Source organism: Capricornis sumatraensis, chromosome 8 (genome assembly GCF_032405125.1).
Source record: "Capricornis sumatraensis isolate serow.1 chromosome 8, serow.2, whole genome shotgun sequence".
NCBI classification, from domain to species: Eukaryota; Metazoa; Chordata; class Mammalia; order Artiodactyla; family Bovidae; genus Capricornis; species Capricornis sumatraensis.
Window position 1 is genome coordinate 44,160,306 of NC_091076.1, and position 26,188 is coordinate 44,186,493.

Here is a 26,188-nt window from a genome sequence, read left to right on the forward strand (position 1 = left end):
GTAGGTTTGCTGGAGATGGTACGGTTTTGCTGGACCTTATTGCAGCAAATGAATCAACTGATTCCAAGTACTGTTGCTATTATTCATTGGAAAGACTATTGCTGAAGCTCCAATACTTTGGCCACCTGTGTGAAGAGGCAACTCAAAGGAAAAGACACTGATGCTGGGAAAGATTGAGGGCAAGAGGAGACGAGGGCAAGAGAGGGTGAGATGGCTGGATGTCATCACTGACTCAACACGAATTTGGGCAAACTCCAGGAAATAGTGGAGGACAGAGGAGACGGGTGTGCTACCATCCATGGGGTTGCAAAGAGTTGGATATGACTTAGTAACTCAACAACAACAACTGTTTCTACAGAGCGTTAAAATAATGATTTTTAAGGGATATACTGGGACTCAAATTCAAAGTTTTAGGAATGCAAAAGAAGTTATTTTGCAAATACAGAGTGACTAAGTGAGGTTATAGCACCCCTCTGGCACCCTTTACAGTAGTAAGGGCACCTGGCAGGTGACTAAGAGATGTGTTTCTATTGCCATCACTGTCTGACGTTGAGACTTCTAGAGAGGTACTCAACTTACATAGGCCCCAGTTTCTTCATTAGGACAATGACCCCATCTCACAGGTTTCCTCCAGAACTAAAACTCCACATTCTCTAATAGGTGGCAATGCTAAATTATAAAATCCCAATAAAAACCTATTTTACTTTGAAAGTGATAAGTGATGGTTCTCAGAACCCATAATCTTAAAATATAATAATTATATTCCATGCCACAGATGCCTCAAGTTATATCCAAACACTAAAGTCATTTTAAAGCCCTTTAGGAATTGAATCAGGGTGCACGAATCTTAACTGTGAGGGAATGGAGGAATTTCCAAGTGCCAGTAATGGGCAGCCCTTCACAAAACACATGACTTGCACTGATTTTTGTCTTAAATGTCTCCTGGGATGCTGCTCTGAGATCATGCCAATGACTGCTGCATCAACAATGTGTTCGGTGCCCACAGGCTCCAGAGAGAAGAACGCAGATTTAAGTAACACATTTTAAATATCAGTGTCTCCATTTTGGCTTATCCCTCATTGTAGACAAAAAATAGTATCTACTAAAACACACATACACACACGCTGAATTTGGTAACTCATTTGCAAATGCAGAAAATAATAAAAGCCTTTTCCTTTCAACATCATCCTCAGAGGGTTGAAGGACCTGTGCTCATCCTCATCCTCTTGACGTGAAAAAGCAAAACAGGTGTGCAGAGGTGTGTGTAGAAGATAATCAACACCACATTGTTTACACTAGTTTTAAGCATTTATATTATTTATTCCATGGATTCCTAAGGATTAAACATATCCACCAAAAAACTTGAGAAGAAATTTTAAGATTCAACTATGAATATCCAGCCATTTATATATTTTATATTTCCTCTATTCCTTTCTTGCTCTGCTACTTACATCTCTTATTTAAATGTGCTCTGGATCCAATTATAAGTTCTGTATCTTTTCAAGAAAGAAAATTTTAATCTAGAAAAACAGGCAAAGGTAGAAATGGGAACTCCAACAAGAAATACAAGTGGTTGAAAATAGCAAGAGAGGTTCAATCTCATTTGTTTCAAGGAAAAATACAGTGAGATCCCCTAGTTTAAGAAAGGACTAGAAATGTAAAAGATTGGTAATATAACATTTGGAGTAAATCTCTCTTATATCCTTTGGTGGAAATGTAAATTGTTTTAGCATCTTTGGGGGACATTTTATCAGTACCTATTACAAATTTAAATTCATTCCTAAAGTCCTCATGGCCTCCAACTCAGAAAGTCCAGTTTTAGACATTAATCTAGAGAAAACACCCACTTGAAAGTGGTGATGATGCTCTTGAAAGATTCTCCTCTCTCACCCTTAAGTACAGAGCTACTACCTCTTGGTTTCCTACCGCCTCACTGGCCGCTCTGATTAATCTCCTTTCCCGACTTATTACTCATTTTCTGCTCCTCTGGAAACTGCAGTACCCCGAGAATTGTATTTTCACATATACTCTCAAGATGACCTACAATCATATTGGTCTGCTCAAATCCTTTCAGTGGCTTCTCATCTCTCTGGTTTTTTTCCTCCTGATTTAGCAGGCCCTTGGTGAGTCCCAGGAATCTGCACTTTTTTTATTGTCGTAAAATACACATAGCATAAGATTGATCATTTTAGCTGTTTTTAAATATACAGTTGATTAGCATTAAATATATTCATATGGTTGTGCAGCCATCATCACCAATCCATTTCCAGAATTTTTTCATCTTCCCAAACTGAAAATCTATATCCATTAAACAGTAACTCCCCATTTGCCCTCTGGGAAACCTCTGGCAACCACCATTCTATTGTCTGTCTCTATGAATTAGACTACTCCAGGTCCCTTATATAAAAGGAATCACACAATATTTGCCCTTTTGTGTTTGGTTAGATAGAAATACACTTTAAAAAGGCAATTTGTGGAACAATACAAATAGTATGATAGGATTTTCAGAATGCTCATGAGTAACATCTGGTTACGTGGATTGGATGGAGATGTTGCCTCATGTAGCTTACAAAAGTCTGGAGCAATGATGCATATATGTATTACCTGAATAACTTAAAAATAGATATATTAATAGAAAAGTAAAAGTTGCAGGTAAGATAGGTGAAAATGCCTGCTTTCATCTCTGGAAGGAATACAGCTTAGAATTCGAGATTTTTGAAATTCTGTATATTGGGCCAAAAGTTGGCTGATGAGCCACTTGGAATGTTGAAGTTAGAGATACGAACTATGAGAATAAAGGCTGAAAAGTGTGACAGTAACTGTCTGCAGATGTTTTCTTCCATCTGTCCTCAGTCACAATCCCATTTGCATTCACATTTGCATAATGCTTTCGATATGCATGTATTACCAACCATATGCATTCATTTCCCTGTTAAAACATTCTATGTTAAAACATGTCCTAGATATACAAATTCACAGATATCAATATCTGAAAAGATGTACACCAAATTATTAAAAGATTCTATCTGGTTTTTTTAAGCTTAAGGGATATTTTTCCTCCTCACTACTCCTCTGCATATTATTCTATAGTGAGCACCTATTACTTTTATAACTTGAAATAAAATGGCTACTTTTAAAATTTAAAAGACTGCAAAAGTAAAAATAAACCTAATTTTACCTTGTTGTACAACACACAGAGTAAGTCTGCAAACCAGTGGAAGGACTGGATATCTCTGCATACCCAAATAAAATACAATCTTCTAAGCTTGTATGGTTTCCAGTCATCCCTTTAAAAAAAGAAATAACACAGGACTGATTATGATGGTAAAAGAATTAAGAATCCCTATATCCTTGAAATTTCACTTCTCATTAGTAAGTAATCTACAGAGAAAATAGTCATCTACATTCTAGTATCTGATACACCACTTATTCTAACTCTCAAATTAATTTAAAATGCAATATACTGAGTCAGAGATATATATAATCCATGAATTAAAGTGTTCATGTTTGTGGATACTATATGCATATTATCCATTTCCACTTGAAGGCAATAAACTAAACTCTTGGATCAGCTCTGCATCTCAGGAAAAAAGTTTTCTTATTTTTCTGTTAATTCTATCACTCAGATGGTCACCAATGGTCATCTTGCCCTGGGTTCCAGGCAAAATGAGCCAAAACCATTCTGGAAAGCTGGTTGTTTATCCCCTTCTTAATAATCATTAAAGAAAGAGATTTCACAACCACCTACTATGTAATGCATTCCAGCAATTCACAATTCCAAGTCTGGATTCCTCCTTATAATTATGAAGTAAGCTTGAGGTTAACAAAATATTATTCCCTTGTTTAAACTTTAGGTGTCCAAATAACTTGCAATATGTTTTCAGAAACAACTAATTTCTGGCTTGGAATATAGTTATTTTTTTTAAGAACCTCCCCAAAGTCCCAAATTTATATTAAGGTTTTAAAATCAAAGTATCATTCAAACACATCACTTCAAATTATTATCTCTTTTTTCATACATCATAAAACAGACTTTTAATGAAAATTGTGTTTTCTTGAAAAGTAAATGGAATAGATTTTGTTTGTGGTTTCATGAGAATTCCTGTCAATTAATTTTTGCTTGTAAACCAAACTAAAATAACTGAATAAGTATATCCTGCTTAAGCAATCTTACTTCTGAAATTCCTATTCTTCAGTCTGTTATAAATCTGCTGAGTAACAGACCCAGGAATGATGTGCTCATTTGTCATCTCCTCAGAGAGGATTTCCTGACGATACCTCTACAATAACCCTGACCCTTTATTTCTATATTCCATTAATCTTTCTTCTTTTCACCACACTTCTAATATTTTCTGAAATGATGTTATTTGTGAATTTTTCACTGGTTTATATTTTGCTTGTCCTATTTGAAAGTAAACTTTTCAAGGGCAGAGACACTACTCAGTCATTGCTATATTACCAGTAACTATAAGATCAATCGCACATAAATGGTCAAAAATATTTGTTGACTAAATAAATTAGTAATGCAACTTACCCCTGATGAGAAAGCAGAGAAATAGGGGCCAGTGGAATTACTTTAATAGAGGAAAAGGACAGAGTAAGGCATAATTGTGATGTTATTTTACAAGAGAACATGCTGAAAACCATAGACCACATATTAAGAAGCACTTATTTATTCCTCTTATCACTCGGTAAATAGAATGTTTTGAACAAGTAGAAGAATTCTGTAAGGAATTACTTCTTACTAAAAGAGATGTCTGAAATAGACAGCTCTCTATGTGGACTAATATAATGGGTCAGTATGACATACAGCAGAGTGTTGAGGATTGACGCAAACGGAGTGACTCCAATGCCTCCAGCCACGCAGAGGCTAACCTCATAGTTCAGTGATTCTTCAAATGGACTTCCAAAGGGACCATCAATATATAGCCTGTGGAGAAGGCAGACAAGGGTGGACAAAAATGAAAATGAGTTAAATTAAGTTTCTATAATATGCGGCAAGTATGCTAAATCTAGTGTTTAAGCTTTGTGATAGCCCAGGCCTCATTTCATTGTTTCCCATAGTGATAGGTCTAAAGGAACAAAAAGTGTTGTTTATGAACTACCAATATAAAAACGAGTACACTGGTTTCAAAGTATTCCTATTTTGAGGGAAATATTACTTAAGGTGAAGGGAAATGTAGATAGGCCCATGATGGTGAGCCAAGGACTTGTTAAAGCTTTGATTTATTTTATTACTATATACTGGACTAAATTAAAATATCTTGTTTTATTGTGTCTAAATTCAATAATGCTATTCTCCATGGTAAAGTCTGTAGCAAAAATATTTCTTGAAACCTTTACCATGTAAACAGAAAAGAAGCTGACCCTGTTCCTCTTCTTGCTCTGGCTAGGTTTATTAGTATAAAGCCTACAACAATCTCAAAGGAATCTCTCATTACTTTGTATATTCAGATATATATGTGTGTGTGTGAGTGTGTGTGTGTGTGTGTGTGTGCATGCGCATGTGTATGTCTATGTGTATGAAATCCTGCTTAACTATGATGAAACTTGTTAACTAGTCACTCAATATTCATCCTTCCATTCTTTTTTATTTTTTTAAGTTGACATATAGTTGATTTACAATGTTCTGTTAGTTTGTGTGTTTGTGTGTATAGCAGTGGTTCAGTTATATATATACACATATCTATTCTTTTTCAGATTATTTCACTTTATAGGTTATTGTAGAATACTGACTAGAGTTCCCTGGGCTATACAGTATAGGTCCTTGTTGGCTATTTTATATACAGTAGTGTGCATGTATTATTCTAAATTCCTAATTTGTATCTCCTCGCCCATCTTTGGTAATCATGCATTTGTTTTTTATGTCTGTGAGTCTATTTCTGTTTTGTAAATAAGTTCATTTGTATCATTATTTTTAGATTCCACATCTAAGCATTATTATATAATATTTGTCTTTCTCATTTCGCTTTAGCATGATAATCTCTAGGTCCATACACATGGCTGTAAATGGCATGATTTCATTCTTTTATGGCTGACTAACATTCCATTGTATATGTACATATGTAATTATATAAAATATTACATGTATATACACCACATCTTCTTTATCCATTTATCCATTGATGGACATTTAGGTGTTATTATTGCTTAGTAACAAAATATTAATGTTATTCAGGGAAACAAAGTGCTCAGCTAAAATATTACATGTCCAAGACTGACTTCCATCAATTTTGGCTGCATGACTAAGTTCAGCCTAATGTGATTTAAATGGAAGTGCAATTAGAAAATCTGCAGCACTGTTTATAGTAGCCAAGACATGGAAGCAATCTAAATGTCTACGGACAGAGGAATGGATAAAGAAGATATAGTACATACATACAATGGAATATTACCCAGCCGTTAAAAATAATGAAATGCCATTTGCAGCAACACAGTATTCTTGCCTAGAGAACTCTGTGGACAGAGGAGCCTGGTGGGCTGCTGTCCATAGGGTCGCATGGAGTCAGACCCCACTGAAGCAACTTAGCGTGCATGCATGCATTGGAGAAGGAAATGGCAACCCACTCCAGTGTTCTTGCCTGGAGAATCCCAGGGATGGAGGAGTCTGGTGGGCTGCTGCCTAAGGGGTTGCACAGAGTCAGACATGACTTGAGCAACTTAGCAGCAGCAGCAGCAGCAGCAGATGGACCTAGAGATTGTCATACTGAGTGAAGTAAGTCAGACAGAGAAAGAGAAATATTGTATAACATCCCTATATGTGGAATCTAAAAAGAAATGATACAAATGAACTTATTTATAAAACAGACTTAAAGAATGAGCTCATGGTTGCCAGGCGGGAAGAACAAGGGGAAGGGATAGTTTGAAAACAACATGTATACACTGCTATATTTAAAATGGATAACCAACAAGGACCTTCTGTGCAGCACAGTGAACTGTGCTCATGTTATGTGGCAGCCTGGATGGGAGGGGGGTTTGGGAGACAGCGGATACATCTACATGCATGGCTGAGTTCCTTTACTCTCCATCTGAAACTATCACAAGGTTGTTAATCAGCTATACTCCAATAAAAATAAAAAGTTAAAAGAATACCAATCACTCCATCCCTCCTTTTTTTTTTTTTGTATTGAAATGTCCAGGTGGCAATTTCAATTTCAATAAAATAACTGCTGTGTTCCTTAATGAAAGTATAACCTTGTAACTAAGACCTATAAACCAGTTAAGCAAAATTTCTATAAATGGATTTTAGTGTAACAATAAAAAGAGGTATCTGCAGATACAAAACAAAGGAAAATTGGAAGGCTCCTTGAAGGAAGCTGTCTTGGTTCAAAGTTGAGTCTCTTTATCCCTGTCCCCTTCTTTCCTCCTTCTTGGTACCCGAATACGTGTTGACTTGATGGCCTAAATACTTATCTTCGATGACTGTAAAACTACCATACCCTCTACGGACTGCTTAGTTCTAGATACCTTTATGTTTAAAAAGCCACATATATATAAAACACTGCCATTTTAAAGCTTCTTTCTTAGTAAAAATAACTTTCTTAAAAAATAGTAATTGTCCAAAAAAAGCAAATTTGTGTAGTCAGTCTAATGATATAAATATCTTTATTGTTAATATTGTTAATCTCTCTCATTACTGTGGGGGGTTTCAGCCAAGAACCTAGAAAGGTAAAGAAAAATTATTTTTCATTCTCAACACTTCTTAAAAGGTATAACAAAGGACATTTTATTTGACTAACAAAGAACTGAGTAAGGAATCATGACATTCCCTCTTTCCTACTTATCTGCTTTTCAGCCCACACACACACCCTCCCCACACCCTAAATAACTACTCTCTGATATTCTGAAATAACTTTGGGCGAGAAGACAAGAATGTGGGGTTCTAGTCATTCACTAGCATTGGGATCACAGGCAAGTTACTTGTCCTAACTCTGATTTTCTTCATCCAAAAAAAAAAAAAAAGAAAAGAAAATAAACCAGTACCAATTAGATGTGACACAGAAATAGCCTACTAAGAACTGTACAGGGCTGCAAATATCAGACATGCTTTAATTTAATGGCATCCGCGAGTGCCTCCAGAGTACCATCAAGCCCTAGGAGAGTCCAGCATCAACACAAGAAATGAACTAAGTTTAGTGTGAGATGAGAGATGCACGTAGGAACTTGATCTGAAGGAGATTAAATAAATCAGGGGAAATTAATGTGCTCTTATGTAATGCAACATATAATAATGGAAAGTTTCCTCTGAGTAAGACACAGTACTATCTGCTGCAGCCAAAAAAAAGAAATTAAAAAAAAAGGAGAAAAAACAGAAACAGATTAGGAACTGAGTAATCACAACTTCAGTCTTTAAGAAGGTTATAAAGAGGGAAGTGGTTAAGACAAAAACATACACAAGTATGAAATACAGCACAATTTTGGAGGCGTGTTATATAGCCATATTGCACACATTCTGCTTTGTACTTTTCACATATAATGCTATACCTGTAACATTTTGTGATGTGAGTAGAGTATTATTATCTCCATTCAAATAAATGAGGCCCTGGAGACCACATGGGGGCCATGACCAGTCTGAAGTTTCATGCCTCCTAGATGGAACATTGGGGTGGGGATGGGGGATAGGGTGTGAGGAAGAGGAAAAAGTGAAGGAAGATGGACCGTATGGGTTTTGCAACTCAGACCTAAATACAACTATCCACTCGGAAATAAGAGGTGCTTCAGTGACAGTCATGGGTTATACGTGAGAATTTTCTGGAACTAACCCTCCCTGCCCGTGTCCAAGGAGAAACGGAGGCATACCACTGCCACCCAGCTGCTTTGTTTGAGCAGCCTGTGCTCCATCAGGCAGGGGATAAATGTGAAAAAACATACAGACACTCTCTCAATGAGTGTGTGAAGCAAAGGGTGTTGCCCAGCATCCAGTTCTCCAAGAACTAAGCCATTAGCCACTGGAGTTGCTGATGATGGTACACCCTGAAAGGAGCTCAGGGTCAAGAAAAGATGAGGTGCACTGTGCTCTGGGAAAACAGGCAAAAAGAAAAAAAAATCCTTCATATATAGGTAGAAATATTTCAGGAGAAATTTTTATGAACCTGGATTCTTGGATCTTCCTATACTAGAAAAAAGCACTAAAATCATTCACTGGTGTATCTGTTCCTCAGGCCTAACAGCAAGCTTCTACTGAGATGTGTGCTCGATTACACTGACCTCTTCATCAAAATCACATGTTTGCTGGCCTCCACCCCTAGCTCTTTGAAATAGTTTCTCAAAGCTACCTTAAAGGCTGTCTGCTGGGCTACTTTCCTCACTAAGGTACTGAATTAACTCAATTCCCAGCTCTTATGTTGTATGATTTTTGTTTTTTTTTTCCCAGTTGACACCAGTCTTCGCAGGGATATGAAAAGGAGTCTGTTTTTCTCAGCAAAAGTGATCTGGGGTCGAATTTTGGAATTGTTCAGGGGTGTTTAAGTTTTATAGCCATGCACTTACAAGTTTAAAAAAAAAAAAAAAACTATTACTATGGAAATTCCAGCAAGGGATGAGGATGGGGGTGGGGAGGCTGAATTGTTTTGTTGTTATGATTCTGAAATGCGCTTCCTCCAGTTTCTCTGTGAACATAAAATTACTGTTTAATTGCACTTTTTGAAATGTGCAAGTTTCTTAGTAACTAAAATTTCACATTAGACAACAGATTGAATATTGAAAATATATTCAATAAAGATATTTTATGTGATGTGCTAGCCTAAAACATAAAAGACTTTGTGACTATTAGCTGTGCCCAAAGAAAGAGAAGGCTGAGAGGACAGTATAATAAGGGTAAAAGTAAATATATATTTTTTCTTAATAGGCATTAGGTAGATAATAACACTGAACAACCTTATAGCACCTTGAAGATTATGAAACACATCACTATCAAGCTTCGGTTTGATCTCAGATCAATCCTGAGTTTGGCAAAAATGGGCATTCCTCCATATATTCTCTTTCAGTTGTTGTCAAATGAAATGTTATTTTTTAATGAAATTTCAGAGTATAACAAGCCTCTGGGACAGTGAGGTTTCTATAAGAGAATAGCTATCTTTGAAGTCACTCTGAGTATTTAACTTATATGCAAAGTACATCAGGAGAAATGCTGGGCTGGAAGAAACACAAGCTGGAATCAAGATTGCAGAGAGAAATATCAATAACCTCAGATATGCAGATGACACCACCCTTATGGCAGAAAGTGAAGAGGAACTAAAAATCCTCTTGATGAAAGTGAAAGAGGAGAGTATAAAAGTTGGCTTAAAGCTCAGCATTCAGAAAACTAAGATCATGGCATTCGGTCCCATCACTTCATGGGAAATAGATGGGGAAACAGTGGAAACAGTGTCAGACTATTTTGGGGGCTCCAAAATCACTGCAGATGGTGATTGCAGCCATGAAATTAAAAGACGCTTACTCTTTGGAAGGAAAGTTATGACCAACCTAGATAGCATATTCAAAAGCAGAGACATTACTTTCCCAACAAAGGTCCGTCTAGTCAAGGCTATGTTTTTTACAGTGGTCATGTATGGATGTGAGAGTTGGACTGTGAAGAAAGCGGAGTGCCAAAGAATTGATGCTTTTGAACTGTGGTGTTGGAGAAGACTCTTGATAGTCCCTTGGACTGCAAGGAGATCCAACCAGTCCATCCTAAAGGAGAGCAGTCCTGGGTGTTCATTGGAAGGACTGATGCTGAAGCTGAAACTCCAATACTTTGGCCACCTCATGTGAAGAGTTGACTCATTGGAAAATGAAGAGTTGACTCACTGGAAAAGACCCTGATGCTGGGCGGCATTGGGGCAGGAGGAGAAGGGGACGACAGAGGATGAGATGGCTGGATGGCATCAGCGACTTGACGGACATGAGTTTGGGTAAACTGGGAGTTGGTGATGGATAGGGAGGCCTGGCGTGCTCTATTCATGGAGTCGCAAAGAGTTGGACACGACTGAGCAACTGAACTGATTCGAAGTAAATTAGACATCCCAAGGCTTTTTCTTCTAACCAAAATAAATGTATAGGCCTAATCTTTCTGCTTATGTAAAGATACTGCAGTGTAAAACCAACAGCCTTTTCCTTGACTTTCCTGACATCAGTAAAGCTATGTAACTGGCACCTAAGGCTGCCTGCCTTAGGTGAATTATTTGTGATTATTAAAGAGGAGTTAAATGGTATTATTCTACTTCACTGAGTAGGAAGCTGAGGTTCTAGAAGTTAAAATATTTCCTCAAGGGCATACACTTAATAAGCAGTTTACATCTACCACCAGAATAAACTCCATTCTCTGTTTATGAAATCCAACACATCAAGCTATTTTCCTAAAAGAGACTTTATTCTAATTCTTTCAACCAGAGAAACAATCAACTGAACCTTTTTCTATTGAATATTAGCTCTCTTTATGCCTGAGAACATTTTTATCTTAAAGTCTACTCTATCTGAAACATCATTTCTTTGGTTACATTGTCTCTACTGTATTCTTCACCTTCTTCAGCTTTTCAGCCTGTCTTTATCTTCATATTCTGAGTGGAGCTCTTGCAAACAGCTTATCGGCCCCTTTCATTTTCTCATTTCAGTCTGACAGTCTCTCCCTTTGAAGTGTTGAATTTGGTTCAACGATGTTGCATTACCCGCCACACTACCCCCTTGAACTGTTTGTCTAACTTTTGGTTTCTCCTCTCCTTTCTTTTCTTGATTACTTTTATGTTAAGTGTTGGCCTCTGCTTTTACTTTTCTGTAAGTAAATAATGACTTTTCCTAGAGTGAATTTATTTTTATTATGTTGCTTGGGATTTTTTGATAGCCCCAAATTTGAACTAATATTTCTTAAAATATTACATCTCCTTTCACTACCTCTTTTTTATCTTTTAAACCTCTAATGTAAAGTGAACTTCTCACTCCATCTCCCACAGCTCAACCTTTCTTTCATATTCCCCATATCTTTGTCTCTGTGTGCTGCATTCTGGATAATTATTTCAGTTCTATTCACCAATTCTGCACGGCTGCGATAAACTGCTCAAGTTTGCGATACTGTTATCTCTCACTTCTAGAAGTTCTATTGGCTCTTTTTCAAAAATGTCTTGAGAAATGTGATTGTCCTTTGTCTCAATCATTAGTTTATTTTATTTTTTACAGAGGAGAAAGAGTGGCTTTATTACTTTCCCAGGCAAAGAGGGAACACAGTAGGTTAGCGGAGGAAGAATTGTGCCCCTCAATTATTCTTTGAATACTCTTTTATTCTTTAGACATATTAAACATTTGCTTCATACTTTTTAAATATACAACTTTACTAACAAGTACTCGTGGTGATTTGTTTCCACATTTTCTAAAAATATGAGCTCTTTGGTGCCTCATGTATAGGAATCCCTTGAGGATTAAAATGTATCCCCCCAGAAGAGGATTTTCATTTTCCTGTTCCAGACCACAAGAGGATGCCATGAATCTGGAATCAGTTTAAACTAAATTTTTGTCTCTGTTTTCATTGGGCTATGTACATATTATGAACTCACTGTTCTAACCCAAATGAGATGGAGCTTGTGTTTACTAAGTATCAGGGGAGATTTGTTTTCCAGTTCCTCTCAGAATCAAGGACAAAATAAGTCAACTGTCTTTACTACCTCCTTCTGCAGAGCCAACTATCTAATCTCTACTTATATTCACTGAAGATGTTTTACTTGAGGAGTCTGGGCCATTTGCAGGAATCTCTGACTTGCCCTCCAACCCGATTCAGAACCCACACATTAGCTCTTGTCCACCGCATGTATGGCCTAACTTTGAGGGATAAGCTATGAGTTACAGTATTCACTTCACTTATTCATCTAGATAGGAAATTCTTTGTGGCTTATGACCATAAGCAATTATTTTTATCTCCTACCATGGTGATGGACAGGGAGGCCTGGCATGCTGAGATTCATGGGGTCGCAAAGAGTCAGACACGGCTGAGCGACTGAACTGACTGACTGATATCAAACATGTATTAACGTTATTAATGTGTGTGTGCTTAGATTTGTAGGCTTTCTATATACTGGCCAGATTATTATTGAGCATAAAGTATGTTATATAATGTTTATTTTTTACTCTTAAATTCACTCATACATATACATAAGGACCCTCCCAGGTGGCGTTGGTGGTCTAGAACACGCCCGCCAATGCAGGAGACATAAGAGACTCAGGTTCGATCCCTGGGTTGGGAAGATCCCCTGGAGGAGGGGATGGCAACCCACTCCAGTATTCTTGCCTGGAGAATGCTACGAACAGAGGAGTCTGGAAGGCTACACTCCATGGGGTTACAAAGAGTCGGACAGGCCTGAAGTGACTTAGCATGCATGAAGAGACAAAAACATATAGCTGGATCCCCGTTGATAGACTTACTTCTTGTAGAAAGTTAAGGAGAATTTTTATTTTTGCTCTTTGTTTTTTTGTACTGGCTAATATAGTCTTGATCTGCTAATATGTGACTTGAAATGCTTATTAATATGAGGAAATCAGTTTCAATAATATAAAATAAAAGCTACCAAACTCTTCAAACTGTCCACACACTAGGCAGTTACCTGGAAGCATGAATTATAAGCTGACAGTTTCAAGTAAAGCACCTAACAAAATTTCACACCCCAGTCCAATGTATATTTAAACCCAGCTGCAAGCCGTATTAAAATAAAATTACTTCTGAAACCTTTTGGAAAGAAGACATTCCGTTAAAATCAACACTTTAAGATTGAATTTAGATCTTTAGACTTGAATACTACATCAGCCTTTCCAACAAAGAGTGCTGTTTTAAAATTTATATTTAATATGAACTGTTATTTATTAAGATGATAGTGAATCTTTTTACTTTTCTGTCCACTTACATGCCTTTAGGCTCAAATATTTCGCAATTTCTTTTTCTCAAACAAATCATCCCATCCTTTTCTAGCTCTTTGCTTTTTTCCATATGGCAACTTTATCTTTCTGCTGAAAGCAAGGTGTACAGCAGGTCTTTATCTTAGTTGCTGGCTAATTTTAGTTTGAATAAACTTTTAAACCTCAAATTTATTTGTGCTGTATTTTGCTTTGCCACTTCTTTTCTATTAGTGTAGAAAGCTCAATCCAGTTAAGACATAGACCATGATTTCTATCATTATTATATATGTTGTCTTCACAGCCAAAAAAAATAAGAGAGTAGAACAGAAAATATGGGACAAATAATCATTATAAAATAATGCTATAAAATGTAATTCAAAGTAAATTAACTAAAATCTCAAGTTCAGTAAACTACTGTCAGTCTAGAATAAGACAATAAAATAGAGTAAAGGATATTTCAAGAGATTCACCTAAAACATAAGGGTTCAAAAAGTTGAAAGTTAAAGAATAAAGACATAAGAGGGAAATGTATTCAAAAGCAAAATATTTGTAATTAACATTTAGTTCAAATGAAACAGACTTTAAGGAAAAACACTATTGCAGATATGGTGTTAGTAATCACTGATAACTCAGCTGGGTGGAGAGGGCTTTCGCATTTTCCTTTGCTATCAAAGACAGGTGACCATGAGGAGAGAGGCTTCCTTATTCTCCTCTCTTCTTTTCTGTTCAGAAAGCAGAGCACTTCTCTCTTCCCTGGTTACAGCTATGATAAAATTTGGTCTTGAAAGGAATGAGAAGCCCTTCATTAGCCTTTGACTAATACATGGTATGTTTCCATTGAAAGTGTGGTTCTTGGGCCAAAAGTATCAATTCTACATGAGAACTTGGTAGAAAGAGACTCAGATCCAACTTCAGACTTACTGAATCAGAATCTGTGTTTTATTAGGGCTCCCGGGTGGTTTGTAAGCACATTAATGTCTGAGATGCATTGCTCTTGTGCTTCCCTGGTGGCTCAGATGATAAAGAATCTGCCCACAATGCAGAAGACACGGGTTTGATCCCTGGGTTGGGAAGCGAATGGATACCCACTCCAATATTCTTGCCTGGAGAATTCCATAGACAGAGGAGCCTGGCAGGCTACAGTATGTGGGGTCGCAAGAGTCAAACATGACCGAGTGACTAAGCACACACAGTGCATCTTTCCAGAGAACTCCATTAATATTGATAATAAAGTGGGATTTCCCATCTAGTTTTCTTTTGTATTCTGTGAATCTTCTTTGAGACTTTGTAGAAAGTGATGAATTAATTCTTTCAAGAACTGGAGAGTAATGTCTGCTATCTGAATGTGAATCTTCCCCAAAATTGAATGGTTAATAGAGAATGCAAATAAAATCCAACATAATTCACATTAGCATTACCAGGAGCAGAGAATAACTGCTGTAGAAAAATGAGCACTAAATACCAACAGGAAAAAATGTGGGTGAAAAGGAAGATAGGCAAGCAATGTTATATATATCCCTGTAGACTCTGAAACAAAACCAAACCAAAACAATGAACACAGAGCTATATTTAAAAATAAAATCCAAGAAAGAATTCAGAAAATACCATCAATAAAATCTCAGCCGATAAAGTTAGACAGCCTTTGAGAATTAATTGTAATATCATCATATTTTATGAGTATACGAGTTTTAATATTTGGCTCATCGTCCTCTGCCATCATTTTTCTCTTCCTTAGATGATTCTGGAATACAGAATCCCAAAATTTTGAATTTCAGCGGGGGACCCAATTTACCAGCTGCAACATTTTTCACACAGAAAAAAAAATAATCACTGTCCCATAAGTTTCTATCTTTCTATCTTCTATGCTTACTCTTTGATTGTAGAAGCTTTCAATAAACAGGAGGAAACTTTTATTGGGTTGGCCAAAATGTTTGGGGTTTTCTATAAGCTGTTACAGAAGAACCTGAACAAAATTTTGGCTAACCCAGTATAAGTAGGATAAATAGGTATAACAAAGTACTGCACATAAAAGTGCTCTGAAAACAACAAAACACCACAAAATAAAACATATATTTATAAATACAGCTAGCCTTATTGTCTAGGAATCAGCATGTTCCCTCCTTGGGATTTACTACTAACTCAAAAACCCAGGAAAACCAGAATGCTGTGTTAAAACAGTTTAGCTCAGTTGTTATCTCCAGTTGCTGGTGTACAATAGGCACCGAAAATTTTTGGTTGAAAGAAGTACTGAAAGAATAAAATATGCTCCACATATTCACTTGCCTTTAACTTTAGAGACTTAATACACTTGCGACCTCATTCACAAGAAGGGAGAATGCTCACCGCGGGGTAAAATTCTCTGTTCTCAAAATTTTCACAGCAATTTCTTTCAGTACAGAGATTTCAACAGCAAAAATTAGTCTTTTAAAATCTGCATAGAAGGGAAAATGCAGCTTAAAAGACTTTTAAAAAAACTTAAGGAAGTGAATAAAACTTGTTTAATATATAGCAATATAATAAATTAGAATGTAGGCTCTAAATCAAGTTTAAACCATAGCTACACCAGCTAGTAGCTGCAACCTTCAGCAAGTCACCTATCACTTGGTAACTCAATTACACTCTTTGTAAACAGAAGGTGATATGAATAATACATACCTCACTGATTACTTTAAGGCTTAAATAGGGTAATTCAGGTAAGGTAAAGACCATTGCTTGTTTGCCCTTTATTCATTTTCCTGTCCTCATTCCCAATTGGTGGTGGTGTTACCGTAATGCATCCACTTAAGACAAAAATGACTATATTAATAATTATCACCTTTTCTTACAAAGACATAAGACCCACTTTAGGTTAATAAGATGTAAGATGTTTGAGGCTGGGGTCCTGAGAAGTTCCTTGGAAAGGAGGACACTGACTCAACTTGCATGTATCTTTCATGCTTGTCTTTCTCTGTCTGGAAAGAGAATATGATGGCGGAAGCTGAATGAAGCATCTTACAATCAAGAGAAGGAAAAGGGACAGGAGTTGCAGTCACCTGAGATGTAAAATGCTGACTCTGAATCAATATAAGCCAGCACATATCTTTTTTTTCTCAATTTTTTTGTTTCTTTTCTGGCCTCACTGCCCAGCTTCTGGGATTTTAGTTCCCCAACCAGGGACTGAAACTGGGCCCTCAGCAGGGAGAATGTGGAGTCCTAACCATTGGACCACGAGGGATTTCCCTAAGCCACCAGTTATCTTGGTACATGCTGTCACATGAGAAAAATAAGCCCTCATCATTTTAGCTATATTTTTGTTTTATGTAGTTGAATGTAAATATACTTGACAAAAGTTTTAACATGGTGCCTGGACATAGTAAGCATGTGATAAATATTAGATATTATCATTAATAATAAAACTCTATAATTTATATCCATTTAATGCTAATGCAAATGTACATTTTGGAAAACAATTTTCCTTTTTATCTTCATCTGATTAGCTTTTACTTTAAAAATTATTCTAATTTAGAAAAAGTCAATAACTATCTGAGACCCTTACCTCTTGAAACCTAAAATAAGGTATCATAATAATAGATACTCCTCACTGAACATTTATTTTCCAGGCCAGAATACCACAGTGGGTAGACTTTCCCTTCTCCAGGGGATCTTCTCAACCCAGGGATCGAATCCAGGTGTCCCACATTGCAGGCAGTTTCTTTCCAGCTTAGCCACAAGAGAACCCGAAGAATACTGGAGTGGGTAGCCTATCCCTTCTCTAGCGGATCTTCCTGACCCAGGAATTGAACCAGGGTCTCCTGTATTTCAGGCAGAGTCTTTACCAACTGAGCTATGAGGGAGGCCCTTACTTTAATTCAGGGACTATCTGAATGTTCTATATATACCTTCACTCCTAATCCACATCACAACTCTCACAGGAAGGTATCGTCTCCCTTTCACTACGGAGGGAAACAAAACTCAAAAATCTTGAGCAATTTCCTCAAGGCCACACATCTATTAAAAAGAAAGATTGCCACTCAATCTCACTCCTGAGCATATATCTAGAAAAAGACATAATCTGAAAGGATACATGCCCCCCAGTGTTCATTCATTCTTCACAATAGCCAAGACATGGAAGCAACCTGAATGTCCGTCAACAGAGGAATGGATGAAGGATATGTGGTACTTGTATAAAATGGAATACTACTCAGCCATTAAAAAGAAACTAAATAATGCCATTTGCAGCAACATGAATGGACCTAGAGATTGTCACATTGTGTGAAATAAGTCAGACAGAGAAAGAGAAATATTATATGACGTCCCTTATATGTGGAATCTAAGAAAGAAACTATTCAAATGAACTTATTTACAAAACGGAAGCAGAATCAAGACTTAGAGAAAGAACATATGGTTGCTGAGGCTAAGGGATAATTAGGGAGTTTGGGATGGACATGCACACACTGCTGTATTTAAAATAAATAACCAACAAGGACATACTGTGTAGCACTGAGAACTCTACTCAATGTTATGTGGCAGCCTGGATGCGAGGCGAGTTTGTAGATGTACAGCTGACTCCCTTTGTTGGCCACCCGAAACTCTCACAGCACTATTAATCTGCTATACTCTAGTATAGAATAATAAGTTTTAATTAGAAATTCAAAAAATTATCTATCAATATTTTTCTTAATAACACTTTTAAACAAAAAAAATGAAGAAAGAGTATTATTAAATTTCTGGTAAGACCGACTCCAAAGCTCATCTTCTTAATGATTGCATATTAATGATTACAATCAATTTTAAATTATTTTGATTAGGGATAAGACATAAAGTGTTAGTCGCTTGGTCATGTTTGATTCTTTGAGAGCCCTTGGACTATGGCCCACCAGGCTCCTCAGTCCGTGGAATTCTCCAGGCAAGTATACTGGATTGGGTTACCATTCCCTTCTCCAGGGAATCTTCCTGACCCAGGGAACATAAAGGCAAAATAAAATATGAAAAGGGCACATTGTGTCGAGGAACTCCTGGAAAATCCTGCTTTGCAGGATGGAAGAGTTTGGAGCCATCCCTCATATAACCATTTTTTTCTGGGGAAACGATGAATGTGATTAACTATTTCCCTGAAGAGGATAGGTGTCATTTTTGAGGAAGTAATTCATTCCCAGGAAGTAATCGTATCAATAAAAACAACAAGAAGTGGGAGGGAGGGAGGTAAAAAATTTGAGAAAGTCCTTGAAATCTTTCTATCTTTCTCTAATGGTCCTCAAATGTTAGTCTGCGTCAGAAATTTTTGAAGGGCTTGCTAAAATAGAGTGCTGGACTCCACGCCCAGATTTCCTGGGTCAATAAGTCTGGGATGAAATCTGAGAACCTGTATTTCTAACAATAGCCCACGTTACATTGATGGTGCTAGTAAAGCAGGTAAGAAGTATACAGAGTGAACTGGTGCAGGTGGGAATTTTACATATGGTGACCTGGGCAGACCCTTAACATTTAAGTGAAGGCTTGGTAGGAGGTGGTGGGTGGTGACCCACATTGTTTAGATATTAGGAACAGCTTAAGGAAGGAAATTTCACCAGTAGAGGGCTAAGAAATTTCTGTAATTAATGAGTGATGAATACTAATGCAATCTCATGCATAAATAAAAGCAACATTTTTTGAAAAACTGCTTTGATTGATATCTGTTTCTTGGAGTTCTGAATTATACAAGCAAGGTATTCCGAACAGAAAAATTAATTAATTTAACGGCTCCAAGGAGAAAAACATTTGGCAAGGAATTCCCATAAAACAAGCATATTATCAAAATTATATGACCATAAACATTAAGAACTGATTAATTTTTTAACTGCTTTTAAACTATTCATTTACACTGTAGGTTCCTAAGGAAAAAAGGAGAAGTGGGCAGCAGAGGATGAGATGGTTAGACAGCATCATTGACTCAACGGACATGAATTTGAGCAAACTCCAGTTTGGGACAGGGAATGCTGGCGTGCTGCAGTCCGTGGAGTCACAAAGAGCTGGACACAACTCAGAGACTGAACAACAACAAATAGGTCATAAACTGGTCCTAAAATCATGGTTTAACTCTGATAACTCTGCCAATACTGTTGAGGAGCTACATATACATCACCTTATGCGAAAAGGGCTTCCCTGTTGGCTCAGATGGTAAAGAATCTGCCTGCACTGCAGGAGACCCAGGTTCAGTTCCTGGGTCGGGAATATCCTTTGGAGAAGGAAATGGCAATCCACTCCAGTATTCTTGCCTGGAGAATCTCATGGACAAAGGAGCCTGGTGGGCTACAATCCTTGGAGTCGCAATGAGTGGGACACGACTGAGCAGCTGATACTTTCACTGTATGCAAAAGGGAGGCTGTTTCCATCCAAGGGTATTAAAAGATAGGATTCTACGATTTTTAACAAAGGAAGAACTTCAGGCCACCTTCTCTCTCAACTGATAGACAATTTCTGTGTAAAACACAAACAGGGCTTCCCAGGTGCTGCAGTGGTAAAGAATCCGCCTGCGAATGCAGGACATGCAGCAGACAAGGGTTTGCTCCCTGTTCCGGGAAGATTCCATACGCTGTGAAGCAACCAGGCCCTGCGCCAGAGCTGCGCCCGAGCGCCGCAGCTGCAGGGCAACCAGGCCCTGTGCCCGAGCGCCGCAGCTGCGGGGCAACCAGGCCCTGAGACAGACCACCGCAGCTATGGAGAACCAGGCCCTGCGCCCGAGCACCGCAGCTACGGAGCAACCAGGCCCTGAGCCAGAGCACCGCAGCTACGGAGCCCGGGCTCCAGGGCCCCTGCTTGGCAATGAGACAGTATCACCGGGAGGAGCCAGCGCACCGCAGCTAGAGCACAACCGCCGCTCCTACAGCTGGAGAAAAGCCAGCACAGCCACGAAGGCCCAGCACAACCACAAACAAACAAACGCACAAATTATTAAAAACAAACAAAAACCTGAAAACAACTGAAGCCTGAGGAGACGCCTGACAGCTGGGAACGCAGAATGAGGCAGAACAAAAAAAAGCAAAGAACTCTCATAGGCACAAAAAGGAGACTCCAGGGTGCTTCATCTCCCAGAAAGTGTTTACTCCCTCAGCCTGTTCCAAGATTTCAGCTGCCTGACCTCCCAGCGACAGCTCATCTTGGCTCTGTCCTTGAACCAGTTCTGACTGTAGTCTAGAATGAGTTCCCCTCACTCAACACTGAGGCATCCTTATTCCCTGTCCATTCGTCTTGCATGAATAGAGTTCCTTGACTTGTCAAATGTCTGAGTGGAATCTTTACAATTGCAGCAGTGCCTCACTTCTTGTAGATTTTTTTTTTTTTTTTGAGATCCACGTGTTTTTGCAGTCTTGATGGCAGCGTTTTTACTTGTGAATCCTGGCCCAGGGGCTGGGATCTACTATCTAGAGATAGCTTATGTCCAACAATGTGCTTACCTAGATTTGAAAATATTCAAGAATTAAGAATCCTTATTGCTGCATTCTAAAAATATCAATAACTTCAGATATGCAAATGACACCACTCTTATGGCAGAAAGTGAAGAGGAACTAAAAAGTCTCTTGATGAAAGTGAAAGAGGAGAGTGAAAAAGTTGGCTTAAAGCTCAACATTCAGAAAACGAAGATCATGGCATCCAGTCCCATCATTTCATGGGAAATAGTTGGGGAAACAGTGGAAACAGTGTCAGACTTTATTTTGGGGGGCTCCAAAATCACTGCAGATGGTGACTGTAGCCATGAAATTAAAAGACGCTTACTCCTTAGAAGGAAAGTTATGACCCACCTAGATAGCATATTCAACAGCAGAGACATTACTTTCCCAACAAAGGTCTGTCTAGTCAAGGCTATGGTTTTTCCAGTGGTCATGTATGGATGTGAAAGTTGGACTGTGAAGAAAGCTGAGCACTGAAGAATTGTTGCTTTTGAACTGTGGTGTTGGAGAAGACTCTTGAGAGTCCCTTGGACTGCAAGGAGATCCAACCATTCTATTCTAAAGGAGATCAGTCCTGGGTGTTCATTGGAAGGACTCATGCTAAAGCTGAAACTCCAATATTTTGGCCACCTCATCGAAGAGTTGACTCATTGGAAAAGACTCTGATGCTGGGAGGGATTGGGGGCAGGAGGAGAAGGGGACGACAGAGGATGAGATGGCTGGATGGCATCACTGACTCAATGGACATGAGTTTGAGTAAACTCCAGGAGTTGGTGATGGACAGGGAGGCCTGGCGTGCTGCAATTCATGGGGTCACAGAGTTGGACATGACTGAGCAACTGAACTGAACTGAACATTCTAGCTAGAATATCACTTTTTTTTTTTTTTTTACATCTCCTGCCAGTCAAGTGTTGGAATATCATTTCTATATAAAAGAAAAAAACAAAGTTTAAGGATGAGAAAATGAAAGACAATAATCCTTTAATATTATGGATATTATGAAAAATATTATGAATAGGTGTGATGTGGTCTTCCTTTTTAATCACTTTATAAACAGTTCTCACCACCCAGAACCAACATTGTTGGGCAAAGCACGTCGGTTCTGGCAGGTCCTAGACTGGAATGAAGACAATAAAGCAGACCGTGGGGTAGAACCTCTTCCCTCTGCCCTGAGGTGAGGCATAGATTTGGGAAAAGGTAGAATAGAGCTGGGAATGAGGATAGTGATGGGAATTCACATTTGCAAAAGGTCAGGTATTTTATGTCGTTTTATTGAACAAAGTTTTACAAAGTAGAATTACACTAGGTGCTGTGCACTTCTCAAAGCAACATTAGAAGGAAGTACTTAAGTATCTGTATCACTATCTCCATATAAATATATCTATATATTAATAAGCATTTACACATCTAAGCCTGGTTCCTGACACAGAGCTCCTAGAACTCTTGTACTTCTGGGTACCAGGAGAATCTTTTATCCTAGAACTTTGTCTTTAACTCTAATTCCTGACACAGGGCTCCTAAGACCTTGGTAATTTCCTCAATGATAGGTGCATCTGACACAGAGTTCCTATGTCCTGGCTCTATTTCCTGCTTCTAGGAATGTCTCTAGCTCTAAGGAGACAACTCTTGGTAGGCTCCAGAATGTGGCTGGTCACCAGAAACGCCAGGCCAGGATTAGAAACTTAAAACTTTCAGCTCCACCCCGCTATTCTCTGAGAGGGGAGAAGAGCTGGGTGTGAAGTTACTAGCTGATCATGCCTCTGTGACAACACCTCCACAAAGAGGGCTTTAGAGAGTGCCCAGCTTGGTGAACACATCTCCATGCCAAGAGGGCATGCATCCCAATTCTATGGGAGCAGAATCTCTATACTCAGGACGCTCCCAGACCTCACTCACTCGCTGCGTATCTCCATCTGGCTTTTTCACCTGCTTTTTCATATCCTTTACTGCACAGTAAATCCATACATCTTTCCCGAGTTCTGTGAGCAAAGGACCCCCAAGGAGGGGGTCATGGGAACCCTGATTTACAGCTAATTTGGGCAGAAGATGTGAGTAACCTGGGGACTTATTACTTGTGACTGGGATTTGAAATGGGGATGAGCAATCTTACTGGACTGAACCCTTAATCTGCGGGCTCTGCAACCAACTCCGGTTAGTGTCAGAAATGAACTGAATTGCCAGGCACCAGGCTGATATGGAAGAACTGGTTGGTATGGGAAAAAGTCCCACACATCTGGTGTCAGAGGTATTGTGTGTGAGAGTAAAGGAGAAGCAGAGTTTTTCCTACAGTGACAGTATTGTATGAGAAAGAGAGGGGAAAAGTCATGCTCAGAGAGACCTGCCACTTGTCATTAGTCAAAGGGACAGTAAGACAGGATGTGGTGCAAGAGAAAAAGCTTGAATTCCTTCCCTGAAGTCCTTCTTCCCTCACCCTTTCCATCTCTTCCCACCTCTTCTTTGTATCCTAGTCTGTTGACCGTGCCTGCTCAATTCTCAGACATCTATCGGCTTTTCTCCATTACTATATGACAGCACTGATCCTTTATCACCTCCCTACTGAATCTGAAATATCACCTCTCAATGAGCCACCCACTTTCATGGTTCCATATGCTGTTATGCTCTTTGTTCAATCCAAAAAGCCTCTTCATCTGGTTCCATAGCACTTGTCGAGATTTCACTCAAAGGGAAAATTAAACTTTACATGAATTATCTAGACAGGAAAGTACTTTATTTTCTCTTCTCTCATTGAATTTGGTGTACTTCTCTATCATTTATAGGACTTATCATATTGCTATCATTAATTTCCCCATTAAATTCTGATTCTGCTTTTCTCCCACTGGACTCCAGGTTCCTCAAAACTATTTACTACATCCTAATCACTTTTGTGTTTTCAGTAATTCTGAGTGCTTCTGATGCACATAATTTTTCAATAAATATTTGAAGAATGGAGACATGAACTGCTGAATAAATGAGAGGCAGTATAACACAGTTAGTTATAATTTGGGGGGCAGAGAGACCTGGATTGAGATCCAGGTTTGCTGTTGACTTTGGGTAAATCACTTAAACCCTATAAATTTTAGTCCCTTAAGCTGTAAAATCTGTATAATTGGGGAAATGATCCTACTTACCTCATAGAGAGATGGTAAAGATTAAATGAAATAATGCATATAAAGCTCATAACACAATCCTGGCAAGTAGAAAGCATTAAATGTTGTTATTTTTATTATGAATGAGCATAACTGAGTTCAGGTGACAAAAATATTACAGATGTGCAGACTAAACAAAAATACTAAAGAGGGAGAGAGGGTCTCTGGAAGAAAGGAACTCAAAACTTTCTTTGGGAAGAAAAAGGAAGGCAACTTGGAGAATAGATGACAGCCAGAAAAGTCATCTGAAGCCCTGCAATTTAGCTCTATTACTCAATATCACCATTTAAACCATTTATAAGCAGCCCATTGGAAATGACATTGGGTTAGGAGATTGCTTTCATTGTCCAAATAATCAAAATTGTCCTTTGGTGGCAAACCATGCCAAAAAGAAAGAGCTTTGAATTTTGTTGTAAATAATATTCCCCTCTCTAAGCACTTATGACATTAAGCAATCCAGAGAATTTGATATTTATGAGAACCAAATAGAGATATGCAACATTTAATTCCTATTTTTGACCATATTTTTATATATATTATAATTAAACTTTCAGAGCCATTGAAATATGTTTTGCTAGCCTAACTGTCAAAATGGCTGCAGGTCATTTACGAATAAAATTCTGCCTAGTGTCCTCAACCATTCTACATGCCCAGCTACATTTGCAAGGATAAGAATATTTATAGCTACCCTCTATTCTAAATACATTATAAACCTAGATCCTTAAAGTTAATAACAGGGATGCCAGCTAAGAAATGAGCAACCAAACTTAAGCTTCATTATCTTTGTTTCTTTCCTCTAAGCTATGAATCAACATTTATTTTGTATTAAGTATGCATTCATTTCCTTTTTGTCACTCATCTATGTCTGACACACCTATCCTGCACTGAGAATTTTCATGGTGCAATGTCTTCCCTGACATTCTGAAGAGAATGGATGTGTCTAGCTTTGGCAATCGGTCAAATTCGAGTTCATGAATGTAAGAATGTGATTAATTAGCAGTTATATTTTAGAACAATGTTCTCCAGCATCATCATAGGTAATGGTGTTTTTTCTTAAAGTGACTTTCCCTTAGAAAACACATGTACACACACATTTCAAGAACTAGTTAGTTCTCTCTCTGATTTTTTTCTCCTAAATAAAGGACACCCCTTTCCATGTTTTATTATTCATTAGGTATCGCTTGATAAGATGTTTAAATTAAAGGGACACCATACTCATGCAAAGAGTTGACTCATTGGAAAAGACTGATGCTGGGAGGGATAGAGGGCAGGAGGAAAAGGGGATGACAAAGGATGAGATGGCTGGATGGCATCACCAACTCAATGGACTGGAGTTTGAGTGAACTCTGGGAGATGGTGATGGACTGGGAGGCCTGGTGTGCTGTGATTCATGGGGTCACAAAGAGTCGGACACAACTGAGTGACTGAACTGAACTGATACTCACTAGAGACCCATCCCCCCAACCCAAACTACACAGTCCCTTTATCAGTCTATATTAACCAATGCAAAGTGAGTCTCACTCTAAGTAGTCAGCTACATTATCCCCTGTAAATATCTCTCTGTGACACCACATAATATAAGGCAAGCAGGTCACTTCTTAACCCATATTTAAGCTGTTAAAACATAACTCTCACTAATAGAGTCTACGTTCAGTGAGTCAGTAAAAGAATCAAAAAACCATACTGTGAATAGGCATACTTCTCTGCAAATAAAAGCAAGAAATACTAATGGTTTGATTAAACTTTCAGCATTCGAGAAATTTTTTTTGACACAAAATTAAA

At 38.1% G+C, this 26,188-nt stretch overlaps 1 protein-coding gene across 2 annotated transcripts in view; it reads right to left on the minus strand.

The window, feature by feature from the left end:
• Nucleotides 1–26,188, minus strand: part of NOX4 (NADPH oxidase 4) — a 175,551-nt gene that overhangs the window by 19,771 nt on the left and 129,592 nt on the right. The window contains exons 14-15 of one of the 2 annotated variants that reach the window (XM_068977092.1): nucleotides 4,811–4,930; nucleotides 3,179–3,287 (exon numbers count right to left, since the gene is read on the minus strand). In XM_068977092.1, the coding sequence (XP_068833193.1) occupies nucleotides 3,179–3,287; nucleotides 4,811–4,930 (229 nt within the window). The remainder of the gene's footprint in view (nucleotides 1–3,178; nucleotides 3,288–4,810; nucleotides 4,931–26,188) is intronic. The other variant, XM_068977093.1, reaches the window with a different exon arrangement.